Source organism: Mandrillus leucophaeus, unplaced genomic scaffold (assembly GCF_000951045.1).
Source record: "Mandrillus leucophaeus isolate KB7577 unplaced genomic scaffold, Mleu.le_1.0 Scaffold838, whole genome shotgun sequence".
Classification (NCBI taxonomy): domain Eukaryota; kingdom Metazoa; phylum Chordata; class Mammalia; order Primates; family Cercopithecidae; genus Mandrillus; species Mandrillus leucophaeus.
The window spans coordinates 240,580-254,958 of record NW_012109119.1 but is presented as its reverse complement, the minus strand read 5'-3'; the positions used below and the strand labels follow the sequence as shown (position 1 = coordinate 254,958).

At 39.2% G+C, this 14,379-nt stretch overlaps 1 protein-coding gene across 1 annotated transcript in view; it reads left to right on the top strand.

The window, feature by feature from the left end:
- Nucleotides 1–1,552: 1,552 nt before the first annotated feature.
- The window catches only part of MNAT1 (MNAT CDK-activating kinase assembly factor 1), a 184,041-nt gene continuing 171,214 nt past the window's right edge, over nucleotides 1,553–14,379 (top strand). Inside the window, exon 1 of the mRNA XM_011968313.1 lies at nucleotides 1,553–1,780. Within this exon, the coding sequence (XP_011823703.1) occupies nucleotides 1,692–1,780 (89 nt within the window). The 5' untranslated portion in view covers nucleotides 1,553–1,691. The remainder of the gene's footprint in view (nucleotides 1,781–14,379) is intronic.

The window sequence follows — 14,379 nt, the reverse complement described above, 5'->3', positions numbered from 1 at the left end:
AAGAGCTTCACTCTGAATCATGTAACTGGTCTGGATGTGGTCTTTCAATAAGACAATAGCAGCAGCATAATAAGCCTCCAGGTCAGCATAGTAGCATAGTATTTTGTGTTACCTATTTTGGTAAGTTTACATTTGGTTAACTCCTGTTGAGGAACAATATGATGATCAAAGAGATGATATGGTTTATTTACTAGATGAATCCTTGATGTCTTCATACTAATGTAAAGCTCTGTCACAGCCTGCTTTGATCTGCTCGTTCCTGGGTGTGGTATCCAGCTGTTTGTCAGCGTCCCTCTCCATACCCATGGAAATCCCAACTGCATTGGGTTTTGGGTTGCCTACCAGGTTCACTGTTTAAAAATGTGAGTTGGAATGTTCCTTTTTATGTTTTTATTGAAAAGAACACAAGTTCTATGATGAGTTAAAATTACTATAAATGTTTATAGCTCATATTCATTGTATAAGATTAGTTGAAAAATCTTGTTTTCTTTTTCTTTTTTTTTTTTTTGAGACAGAGTCTTGCTCTGTCACCCAGGCTGGAGTGCAGTGGCCGGATCTCAGCTCACTGCAAGCTCCTCCTCTCGGGTTCACGCCATTCTCCTGCCTCAGCCTCCCCAGTAGCTGGGACTACAGGCACCCGCCACTTCGCCCGGCTAGTTTTTTGTATTTTTTAGTAGAGACGGGGTTTCACCGTGTTAGCCAGGATGGTCTCGATCTCCTGACCTCATGATCCGCCCGTCTCAGCCTCCCAAAGTGCTGGGATTACAGGCTTGAGCCACCGCGCCCGGCCAAAAATCTTGTTTTCATATTGCCTTCTGATGGAGTTTGGGTCAGGTGAAGGTGGTTACAAAAATGACACTAAAATTTTCACATTACACTATTGTTTGATAGTCATTCATTAATTCTTCACTTAGTCTACTTATTAAGTATCAACAAATCTTTATTTTGGAGATGAATAAGATGTGTCCTTTACAGTGGGAAAGTTTATTATTTAATAGAGCTGTTTACAGACTTCAATTTGCCTTCTTGATAAATGTGATGAACATGGTTTACAATTTACATAGATATTCAGGCTATCAGATCTTGGAATTGCTGAACTAAATTCTTCTGTATGTATTCTTATATGATTTTATCCTAGGTATTTGGGGGAAATAAATACTGTCTGATGGGGGAGTAGATAGCTTTTTCAAATTTTGTATCTGCGAATGCATATTATCAGCCGAGCTTACATGACTATGCAATTATAAAGAAGTATAAAGCACAGGCTATTAAGTGGTCCAAAAGAAAATAAGTACTCTGCTCATAAATCTTTGAAATCATGGGAATGTTTCCAGACAGAACAAGATGGAATTTATCTTCCTAATTGTGACACAGTACCTTGAAAAACGCAACTGGGTGCGTGGAGACACGGATTTGTGTTTAATTTGCCATTTTAAAAGTTCCCCTGTCAAATTCAAGGTATTAAGTTGCTTTACGGAAGGCTGAGACCAAGCTCTAGATGCAAGACCGGGGAACTGACTGCCGGAACGTTTGTGTTGCAGCGCCTCGCCCCTGGCCGGTGCTCTTTCGCGAAGGGACCATCTCTGCCAAGCGCCTGTTGGTAGGAACCTGCTTGGTCGCGTCTGAGGGGGCTTGTAAGGTGACTGTGGCTGAAGCAGGCGCCCGGGGGAGTCTGTAGGAGGGAAACCGCCATGGACGATCAGGGTTGCCCTCGGTGTAAGACCACCAAATATCGGAACCCTTCCTTGAAGCTGATGGTGAATGTGTGCGGACACACTCTGTGAGTTGGGCGGCAGTGGATTCCCTGGGGGAGAGACGTGCTGGGTGGGAGGAGAGGGCCGGGAGATGCTAGGCCTCGTCTTAGTGGGAGCAAAGGGCGTTGGCGTTGTTAGTTTCAACATTGGTGAGGAAATGGGAAAAGACGGCGTTGTGGCTTTAAATGGACGGTAGCCGCTAGCCCCGAGCGGCTCTGGCATGCTTTGAACTGCGGATTCTCAGTGTGGCTCCCAGCAGTTTGTCAGATTCCCTCCTCCATAGCCAATGAGTAGTATCCCGACTGTATTTCCAGGCTTTGTGGTGTTTATTGGGCTCTAGACATCGCTGATTAAAAGCGTGGGGGATTGGAGGGTTTATTTCATATGAAATGTTTTTATTGAAAAAGTGCGAAAGTGCTGTGAAAACTTAAAATTTGCTTGAGTATATACTGCTGCTATTTATTGTATGAGTTAATTAAAAAACCCTATGTGTATGCCCACTTGTCCTGATGGAGTTCGGTTAGACTCCCATCATTAAAATGAAGAAAACTCGGACTCTAGGTAGTTAATTTTGAAGATATAATAATGGCTGGCATTTGAGTGCACATTTTGTGCCAGGCAGTGTTCTAAGCGCCCTACCATGAATTATCTCAGTTCATTCCTACAACAGTCCCATGAAGTAGGTACTGGTATTTCCATTTCACAGGGAAGGAAATCGAGACTGCTCAAGGGCCCTTATTAAGTGGGCCTTGAGAGAACTGGAACCCAGGAAGTCTGACTTTAGAACGCCCATTTTCAAGGGAAGAGGGTAGAAGGAGGGAGGTTGAGTTTGTGTATTTTGAAACAGGGATTGGTCAAAGTGTTTCTTGCCAGATTTCTTGTCAGATGTGGTTTAGTGAAGGTGGTTCTAGAAAGCACTTTGGGATAAAAAGGTGCCATGTAATGGTGAGCACATATTCCTGTAGTTTCTTTGAGGTTTATTGGAGGCAAAAAATAATGGATAATCTACAGTGTGTAGACAAGGTCTCCTCCCAACCCCCAAATGCTGACAAAAATGTAGAGCAATGACAGGGTCTTTAGGTAAGCATAAATTACATGATTAGCTGTAGCTATAATTATTATATGGGATTTATTAGCTTACTTAACTTTTCTAATCTTTATTTTCCTTTGCTTTACTCTGCAAAGGAAGTATAGTAGAGCTGTGATTGAATGGTTTAAGATTAGAAGTAAGGTAAAAGTAATCAAGAAGAATGCATGGAAAAGGGAATTCTATGTGGAAAACACTGTAGATAGACTGTTTTTAGAGAGATTTCGTTCAATTTCTCTCCATTTTTCTTTATCAGGTTTGTTATAGTGGAAACAGGAAAGTGGAACAGGAAAGAGAGTTTATTTTTTTGGGAAGGATGCTAACTAAGTGTAATTTACCAGAAGGATGCTAAATGAAATTTTCTGGCCTAGCAGCAATTAGCATTCAGGGAGGATTATACGATTTCAGTTAACATAAATGGCATTTTCATTAGGCAATTATAAAATATTTATTTTAATTGAAATTGCTTTTGTTGTGTCCTCAGCCCTTTTTGTTAAGGTCTGAGAGTTAAGACTTTTGTCTAATTCATTCTGGTGTTGCATTTAATCTGATTAATTTGCTAACCTGTTAGATAACAGGCTGCATTTTACAGTCCTTTTTTGACTTGAAATGTGAACAAAATGAGTAAAAGGCTGTAGCATACTGGCTGAGAGAACAAGCTTTGGAATGAGCCTGTCTGATTTCACATTCTTTTACCGGCTCTGTGGCCTTAGGCAAATGACTAACTCTTTGTTAGCAGTTTTTCTTGTTTGTACAATAGAGAAAATAGTGCTGCTTGTATCATGGTCCTTAAGTATTAAATAATATATGTAAAATATTTAGAGATATTTAGTAGAGTTTCTGTCACATAATATTTGTTTACTATATATTGGCTATTTTATTATTAATATTCTTTGCGTGTGGCATGGGTGATATGCAGAAATAAAATTAAAACAGGACTTACTTGGCCTGCTATGAAATACTTGCACAATAATGATTCGCTTTAAATGATTTCGGTACACTATAAAACATGAAAATACAGCTTTGATTATAACGACTCTGTTGTAATTTTCTTTAGCATGTTGACTATCTAATTAGTCATCTTTTTAAAGAAGTACTTTAATCTAAGCTAACACACTGCTGTTTCTGAATGGAGGAGAGAACTCACTGATTTTTTTGGCAATCATTTAAAAAAATTAAAATTATATAAACAATAATAAAAGCAACCTAAATTATTAAGTGAAAGGTAAACATTTTTGTGGTTCACCCCAGGAGGCGGAGCTTGCAGTGAGCTGAGATTGTGCCACTGCACTCCAACCTGGCAACCGAGCAAGACTCTGTCAAAAAAAAAAAAAAAAAAAAAAAATTTCGTGGTTCACTTCTCCAGAGGTGACAACTTTTAGGTTGTTTGTGTATATTTTCAGATATTTTCTATGCATATGTAAACATGTGTGCGTTTGGGTAGAAAACTTTTTCTTCCTTTAGCATAAACAGGAATATAGCAGAAACATATATATGTGTGTATATATGTATATATTTCCTTGCTTTTTTCATTATGTATATTGGATAATCTCTCTAGATCAATATGCATATGTTTTTTTCTTTTAACAATTTGATAGTAGTCCATTGTTCAAATATAATTTATTTACCCAAATTTTAAAAATTAATATTTATTTAATTTTCCAGTTTTTCCCTGGAGTAACCATCCATAAATATGCATATATTTATATCTTTGATATCTTTATATATATATCTTTGAGCACTTAGGCCAGTATATCATAAGATATAACAGGTAAAAATCACAGGGTAATGTCCAGTAGTAGAATTGTTGGGTCAGAGTTTCTGGCTTTTAAATTTGATAAATATGGCCCAGTTGTTCTCAAAAAAGATTATGTCAAGACAGGCATGGTTGTGCCTACCTGTAATCCTAGCTACTTGGGGGCTGAGGAGGGAGGATTGCTTGAGCCCAGCAGTTCCAGATCAACTTGGACAACATAGGGAAACCCCATCTTAAAAAAAAAAAAAAGATCTTGTCAATTATGTTCCCAACAACTGTATGGAGATTCCTATTGCCAATATTGGGTAATAGTATTTTTTAAAATCTTGCATTTTAAAAGATGTTTAAAAGCATCTTATCAGATGCTTTTCTGATAAGAAAAACATCTTGGATTTTTTTTTTTTTTTTGAGACGAAGTCTTGTTCTGTCACCCAAGCTGGAGTGCAGTGGCATGATCTCGGCTCACTGCAACCTCCATCTCTGAGGTTCAAGTGATTCTTCTGCCTCAGACTCCCAAGTAGCTGGGATTACAGGTGCATGCCACCATGCTCGGCTAATTTTTGTATTTTTAGTAGAGATGGGGGTTTCACTGTGTTGGCCAGGCTGGTCTCAAACTACTAACTTGGTGATCCAGCCACATCCATCCTCCCAAAGTGTTGAGATTACAGGCATGAACCACCACGCCCGGCCTGAGATGGAGTTTTGCTGTTGTTGCCCAGGCTGGAGTGCAATGGTGTGATAGCTTACCGCAACCTCCGCCTCCCGGGTTCAAGCAATTATCCTTTCTCAGCCTCCCGAGTAGCTGGGATTACAGAGATGCACCACTACGCCCGGCTAATTTTGTAGTTTTAGTAGAGACGGGGTTTCTCCATGTTGGTCAGGCTGGTCTTGAACTCCAAACTCAGGTGATCTGCCCGCCTCGGCCTCCCAAAGTGCTGAGATTACAGGTGTGAGCCACTGTCCCCGACCTCATCTTGGCTCTTAATGAAAAATTTTTTTGATACTTCTTTGGGTTTTTATAGCATGTATTTCATGGGATTGAATATAGGCATTTTAATAATATGATTGTTAGCTTGAGAGGAGCAGGTATTATTTTGCTGAATGATTCTGGCTCGGTCTTACGATGTTGTAGTCAAGTTGTTGGCTAGGACTGCAGTCTGGACTTGACTGGGCCTGGGGTATCCGTTTCCAAGGTCACTCATGTGGCTCTTTTCAGGAGGCTTCAGTTCCTCCCCATGGACTCTTCCATAGGTCTACTTATGACATGGCTTCTCCCAGAACTAATGATATGAGCAGAGGTGAGGAAGGTTGGGGAGATGGAGCGGGGAAGAGAGAAAGGGAGAGAGGAAGGGAACTGGAAGCTGCAGAGCCTTTTAAAACCTAATGATAGAAGTGATATACCATCACCTCTGGTGTATTGTAGTGTTATAATGTGGGAGAGTACACACAAAAGTGTGAATACCAAGGGTGTGAATATCACTGGGCTATCTTGAAGGCTGACTTCCACAGGATTTTATTAACTTATTTTTTTTTCGTGTCCTCAAGTAGCGAAGACTTTTTGGAGGCAGGTGATAAAGTGAGTAGGAGTAGTGCTTCATAAAAGAGGAACTATAGGGTTATGGAAAAATTAACTAGGAGTTTTACTTAAGGGAGAAAATACAGGAGCAGAGATGAGAGAAAAGAGGTGAAACATTATTAAATACCTTTCTGTCTTAGCTGCTTGCAATTGAAGAAGGATATTTCTCTACTTATCAATTTAATCTAGCAAAGGCACAAATGAATTGATTGTATGCATATAGAAGAAGATTGGATTTCGTGGTTTTTTTTTTTTTCTGTTCAAGGATGAACATTGTCTCAATTACAGAAAATGGTAGGTTTGTTTTTCTTTATCAGGCCACTTATTTCAAGAAATGGGCCTTCCGTTCTGAAGGCATATAGAATTATATGGAGGCGGTGGTATCTAATTCTCATTAAAGTACAAGCTTTAATAATTTAATTTCTGGTTGGACGCCAGAAATTAAATTACGTGGCTTATGCCTGTAATCCCAGCACTTTGGGAGGCTGAGGCGGGTGGATCACCTGAGGTCAGGAGTTCAAGACCATCCTGGCCAACATAGTGAAACCCCTTCTCTACTAAAAATACAAAAATTAGCCGGATATGGTGGCATGTGCCTGTAATCCCAGCTACTTGGGAGGCTAAGGCAGGAGAATCACTTGAACCTGGGAGGTGGAGGTTGCAGTGAGCTGAGATCATACCACTGTACTCCAGCCTAGGCTACAGAGCAAGACTCTGTCTTAAAAAAAAAATTAATTTCTATCCCAACCATTCTTGGCAAAACTTGTCTCTGGAAATTTTACATGCTAAATCTACTTTTTTCTTTAAACACGCACAAGACACAAAGCACAAGATAAGCAAAATCAAGCACCTACCATCCTGATATATAAAGGCAATATTTTGTGATAGTTACTTAAGATCTTTCTCTTTCTTTTTTCCCTTTTTATTTTTCTGTTCTCCTATTTCTCATTTACTGATGTTACTGGATAGTTTATCCTGAAGAGTCTGAATTTTGCTTATTGCATCTTTGTGATATTGTTAAATATGTTCTTCTGTTCTCAGTATTTCCTCTAAATTGTTAGTTATGTTTAAAAGTTTTATCAGATTGTTTGAATTTATTTGTTGATAAGAATGATAAGTGGTATTAAGTCATTTAATGTACTGATCTTATTCAGTACCTTTGTGCAAATTGGGAAACAGAGCCCCCTCTGGGTAGAAAATTAGGAAAAGGCACTTATTCTAGGTGGAAGATTTAGAAAAGGGACATTCTAGATATTAATTTATAATTTTCTGTTGTGATAAGAGGACATAACTCTATAAAATTTCAGTCTTTTGAAGTTTTTTGAAAGCTTACTTATGGTCCAGCATATAGCCTGTCTTTGTGAACAATCATTGTACATTTGAAAAGAATATGCATTCTGTGGTTGTTGGGTGTAGTGTAGTATAAGTTATAAATGTGGTACATACTACTATACCCATCTTGGTTGATAGCGTTACACAGATCTTCTGTATCTTTATTAATTTATTTTATCTACTCATCTTATGAATTACTCCACTATGATTATAGATTTGTCAGTTTTTCTTGTAAGTTTTGTCGTACTTTATGCATTTTGGAACTCTTTTCTTAGGTACATATTTGGGATTGTTATGCCTTCCTAATACATTTCTCCTTTTATCATTATGAAATGGCCCTCTTTATCTCTTGTAATACGCTTTTTCCTGAAGATTCTATTTGATAATAATTTAGCCCTGTCAGTTTTCTTGTGCTTACTATTTGATAGTATGCTTTTTTCCATTCATTTACTTAAAAAAATTTTTTTAAGCCATGTAGTATAACTCCTGGGCTCAAATGATCCTCCTGCCTCAGCCTCCTGAGTAGCCAGGGCTACAGGTGCATGGCACCTCACCTGGCTAATTTTTATTTATTTTTATTTTTTTATTTTTTATTTTATTTATTTATTTTTTTGAGATGGAGTCTCGCTATGTCACCTAGGCTGGAGTGCAGTGGTGTGATCTCAGCTCACTGCAAGCTCCACCTCCCAGGTTCATGCCATTCTCCTGCCTCAGCCTCCCGAGTAGCTGGGACTACAGGCACCCGCCACCATGCCGGGCTAATTTTTTGTATTTTTAGTAGAGACAGAGTTTCACCGTGTTAGCCAGGATGGTCTTGATCTTCTGACCTCGTGGTCTGCCCACCTTGGCCTCCCAAAGTGCTGGGATTACAGGTGTGAGCCACCGCGCCCAGCATTTTTTTTTTTTTTTTTTTTTAAAATTTTTAGTAGAGATGGGGTCTTGCTATGTTTCCCAGGCTGGTCTCAAACTCCTGAGCTCAAGTGATCTGCATGCCTCAGCCTCCCAAAATGTGGGGATTACAGGTGTGAGCCATCACGCTCAGCCATCTCAGGGTTGGTTTCTATTGACTGCAGGTTACATTTTTCTTCTTATTTATTTTTGCATGTTTACTACTTTTTAATTGTCGGTGGTACATTATAGAAATTCTGGATTTTGTCTTTTTGTGAAAAGTGTTGATTTTTAAAATTCTTGCAGGTAGTTCAGTTACTGGCAGATCACTTTGAACTTGTGTAGGCTTGGTTTTACTCTTTGCTAGAGTGATATGTGGAGAACCCATTGTTTCCTTCCTTTAGTGTAACTCAACCTCACATTTTTAATCCTTCAAAAACTTGTTGGGGCTTGATTTTAGTCTTTTTAAGGGTGCGCCTAGTGTATACCTTATTCTAGGATGTGGTTCTTACTCTTAGTTGAGGCATTTTTGATATCTCAGCTGGATATCTGAGCTGTTAATAAGGTGTTAATGTGGTTTCTCTGCTTTGGCTGGTGGGAACTCTAAGTGTACCCAGTATTCCTCAACTCGAGTGTATTTTCGTCTCTTAACCACTCTCTTTTAAGCCTTGATTAGTTTTGCCCTACACATGTGCAGCCTGTTTTTTGGCCAGGGATTTATGGGGGAATCCTACATGTCTTCTAGCCTCTCTGCCTTGTGGATTTCAGCCACATCAGCTACCCTGCATTCTGATCTCTGCCTATTTGGCTGAGCACAATCACTATTCCCTTCTTAAACTCTTGCTTGCCAGGCCATGGTCATGGCAATTTTTCCCGGATAGAAAGCTGAGGCAATTGTAGGGCTCACCTTGTGAGTTTCCTATCTCTCAGGGATGTCCTGTCCTGTCTGTTGTCTAATGCCTGTAAACCGTTGTATTATGCACTTTATTTTATGGTTGCTCATGGTGGGAAGGCTAGTCTGGCATCAGTTACTCCATCATATTTGTTAGCGAAAGCTAGCCTCACTATTGTTAAAGCATTTACTTCTGCCTGTAGTCTTGCAGATTTTTCCCAGTTTCCCAGTGTACCTCTTGCTTTTCTTTTTTGTTTGAGACAGTCTCGCTCTATTGCCTAGGTTGGAGTGCAGTGGTGCGATCTCGGCTCACTGCAACCTTGCCTCCCGGGTTCAAGCAATTCTCATGCCTTAGCCTCCTGAGTAGCTGGAATTACAGGTGTGTGCCACCACGCCTGGCTAATTTTTGTATTTTTAGTAAAGATGGGGTTTGGCCATCTTTCCCAGGCTGGTCTTGAACTCCTGAACTCAAGTGATCTGCCCACCTTGGCCTCCCACCTTGGTCTCCCAAAGTGCTGGGATTACAGGCATGAGCTGTTGCGCCCGGCCCCAGTTTATTTTCTTTACCTCGAAATTGGCAGTGCCCTGTTAACATTTTCTTTTTTGTTGTGCCGTTCTGATTACTTTTTTGTTTTTACTACCTCAGCTCCTTCCCTAATACTTTTGTAAGCATTGTTTTCTTTTAATGGAGTGTTTTGAGGTTGATTAGCAGTATAATGATGCAGAACAGCGCTAGAGAATTGATGCCTCCTGTCTTCTGACTGGTAATTACAGTGAAGATGTCTCAAGATTCTTCTGAAGGGGAGGTAGTTTGTGCTTTCACACATATGTAAGAGTTGGTGTTGCATGTATTATCAAGAGACAGTTTGAGGAGTAGAAGGAACACCAAATCTCAAGTTAGAAAATCTAGGCTCCAGTTTCACCATAGACTAGCGAGTTATAGGCCAGCCTTTTAACTTTGATTTGTTCACTTGTTTATAATAGATAGCATCCAGCCCCCTGAAGCTCTTAAAATTTGGGTAATTTAATAGTTACTTAGAAAATTATTGGCTGTGTGCAGTGGCTCACATCTGTAATCCCAGTGCTTTGGGAGGCCGAGGCAGGTGGATTACAAGGTCAGGAGTTCGAGACCAGCCTGATCAACATGGTGAAACTCCATCTCTACTAAAGATACAAAAAATTAGCCAGACGTGGTGGGGCATGCCTGTAATTCCAGCTACTCGGGAAGCTGAGGCAGGAGAATCGCTTGAACCAGGGAGGCGGAGGTTGTAGTGAGCCGAGACTACACCACTGCACTCCAGCCTAGGTGATACAGAGTGAGACTCTGTCTCAAAAAAAAAAAAAAAAGAAAAGAAAAAATCATTGTAGTCAGTAGTCTTTTCTTTGACCTTACAACATTAATAAAACTCTTTCATAAAATAAAGTTTTAGTTATTTAGTTATTTGTGTTAGTTGTAATTGTTTTTTCCCAGTGTGAGGGATGGTGCTGATCACTCTGCAGAATATGAATATTTCGTTACAGATTGCTTATTATATGGCTCTAATATATATTTTTTGTTTGATCAGAAATGACTGTTAGTGTACTTCAGTCTTTAAGATGCAGCATGCTAATATACTTAGTTACTTTTCTTACTGAGCGTAACTTACAGTTCTTTAAAACTATGTTTACAAGATATTTAGTGATTATATTATTTGTAATATTTCTACTCTCCTCTAATTCTCTTCTACACTGGGAATCCTTTTCAAAGATTTATTTCATATATATATATACATACACGCACGCGCGCACACACACACACACAAAATTATGTCTTTTTAAATTTTTTTTTCTGAGATGGAGTCTTGCTCTGCTCCCCAGGCTGGAGTGCAGTGGCGTGATCTCGGCTCACTGCAAGCTCCGCCTCCCTGGTCCATGCCATTCTCCTGCCTCAGCCTCCTGAGTAGCTGGGACTACAGGCACCTACCACCACGCCCGGCTAATTTTTTGTATTTTTAGTGGAGACAGGGTTTCACCGTGTTAGCCAGGATGGTCTCGATCTCCTGACCTTATGATCCGCCTGCCTCAGCCTCCCAAAGTGCTGGGATTACAGGCGTAAGCCACCGTGCCCTACCCAAAATTATGTCTTAATGATGGGTATACATTCTGAGAAACTCATGTTACTCAGTTTTACTGTGTGCACATCATATAGTGTGCTTATGGTATAGTACCTGGTATAGTCTATTGTATACCTAAGCTATATGGTGTAGCTTATTGCTCTTAGGCTACAGGTCTATGTAGCTTGTGTTATTGTACTGAGTACTGTAGGCAGTTGTAACACAATGGTTTTTGTGTATCTAATCATATCTAAACATAGAAAAGGTACAGTAAAAAAGGATAAAATGATACGCCTATATAGGGCAGTTACCATGAAAGGAGTTTGCGGGACTGGAAGTTGTTCTGGGTGAGTCAGTGAGTAAGTGGTGAGTGAATGTTAAGGCCTAGGATATTACTATACACTACTGTAGAGATTATAAGACCTGTATACTTAGGCTACACTAAATTTATAAAAAAATTTTCTTTCTTCAACAATAAACCCTAGCTTATGGTAACAATTTTACTTTATAAATTTTTCTTTTTTTGAACTTTTTGACTGTTTTGTAATACTTAGCTTAAAACACAAATTATGCAGCTATACAAAAATATTTTATTTATGTCCTTATTCTATAAGACTTAAACTTTTTTTCTATTGAAAACATTTTAAGGCCAGGCGTGGTGGTTCATGTTTGTAATCCCAGCACTTTGGGAGGCTGAGGCAGGCAGATCACTAGGTCAGGAGATCGAGACCATCCTGGTTAACACAGTGAAACACCATCTCTACTGAAAATACCAAAAATTAGCCGAGCGTGGTGGCACACACCTGTCGTCCCAGCTACTTGGGAGGCGGAGGCAGGAGAATCGCCTGAACCTGGGAGGCAGAGGTTGCAGTGAGCCGAGATTGTGCCACTGCACTCCAGCCTGGGCGACAGAGCGAGACTGTCTTGGGGGGCGGGGGGGGGTTGAAAAGAAAATATTTTAAATTTAATTTTTCCTTTTTTTGAGACAGGGTCTCACTCTGTCAACCAGGCTGAAGTGCAGGGGCATGATCACGGCTCACTGCAGTCTTGACATCCCTGGCTTAAGCAATCCTTCAGCTGTAGCCTTCTGAACAGCTGGGACTCCAGGTTGGCGCCACCATGCCTGGTTAATTTTTTTGATTTTTAGTAGGGATGAGGTGTGATTATGTTGCCTAGGCTGGTCTTGAACTCCTGGACTCAAGTGATCCTCTCGCCTTGACCTCCCAAAGTGCTGGGATTGCAGGCGTGAGCCACTACACATGGCCCTATTTTTGTTTTTACTTTTTTAGCTTTTTCATTAAAAACTAAGACAAACATACACAGTAGGACACACATTAATTAGCCTAGGCCTACACAGGGTCAAGGATCATCAATATCACTGTCTTCCCTCTCACGTTTTTTCCCATTGGAAAGTCTTCGAGAGCAATAACATGCATGGAGTTGTCATCTTCTATGATAACAATGCCTTCTTTTAGAATACCTCCTGAATGATCTGCTGAGGCTGTTTCACAGTTAACTTTTTTTTAATTAGTAGAAGGAGTACACTATAAAATAAGGATTAAGAAGTCATAGTATAGTAAATATGCAAACCAATATCATAGTCATTTATTATCATTATTAACTACTATGCACTGTACATAATTGCATATGCTGTATTTTCGTATGACTGGTGGCGGTAGGTTTGTTTACCCTAGTATCACCATAAGCAAGTGAGTAATGTGTTGTGCTAAGATGTTAGGATGGCTATGAAGTCATTAGGTGATAGGAATTTCTCAGCTGTATTATAATCTTAAGGAACAGACATCATTGTATATGTGGTCTGTCTTTGACCAAAATGTCCTTGTGTAGTGCACGACTATATATAGTTTTGAATTTTGGAGGAAATCTATCCAGATTTCTACCTGCGGGTATCAGAAAGTTTCATAGCGTCTTTGGCTTCATGGACATTCTCTTTTCCATGGAAATTATGTTCTCAAACTTGTATTCCAAGGGTCAAACAGGTGAATCTATCTATTGGATGTTCAAACTTATTTGTTAAATTGCAAATTATTTTATTCTGTAAGGATCTAAAATAGTAGTTCATTAGTTTCCTTTAGGGATACAAATATAAAAATGGAATTAATTTTTTCTCATTGTTTTTTTTCTGCTGTGGGCATAAAAATATTATGTCTAACAAATATATACTGATAGTATGATTGCCCGGGTTGGAATCCTAGGTTTGCTACTTATTATTAGCTGTGAGATTTAGGGAAAATTAGTGATTCTTGTTAAAACTTTTTCTCATCTGTACAATGGGTTCACTAGTTAGTAGTGATACCTTACTGTGAAGATTAGATGAGGCACAGTTAGAGTAAATTTAAGAATTCAAGTAAATCTATGAATTCAAGTAAATTTACTCTATAATCCATACAGAGTTATTTTCAGTATTCTATGTCCAAAAAAATATAGTTTTTTAGCTTAAGTTTCAGGACTCTTTATTTTCAGTTTACTTAGCAGCTTGTTCCTGAGACAGCAAATAGAATGAGAATAATTGAGTGAAAATTAAATGAGATTTTAATGGTTTTCTTCAGGTTTCAAATGTGTTAAGCCTATTTTCAAAGAAAAAATAAGACAACAGTAATTTACTAGTTGTTGGTGTTTACTAATAAATGTATTTGCAGTCTTTCTCATACATTCAATAAATTTTCCAGCCAGTGATTCCAAAGCTTACCTCATCCTAAGAATCATCTGGGGTGCTGCTTTAAAATGCAGATTTCTGGGCCCTACCATAGTCTTTCGAGGTGGGGACTAGTATTTTATACTGTCTATCTAGGTAAATTTTGTCGTCTAAGAGGGTTGAAAACACAGTTCTGGGGAAACAACAGTAAATGTGGCAGACATGGCTTCTGCCCCCTTTTCTTTTATAGTGTCTTAGTTCTTCTTTTGAGTCATTAAAAATAAATTAGTTATCTTTCTGTTTTTTTTTTTTTTTGAGACGGAGTCTCGTTCTGTCGCCCAGGCT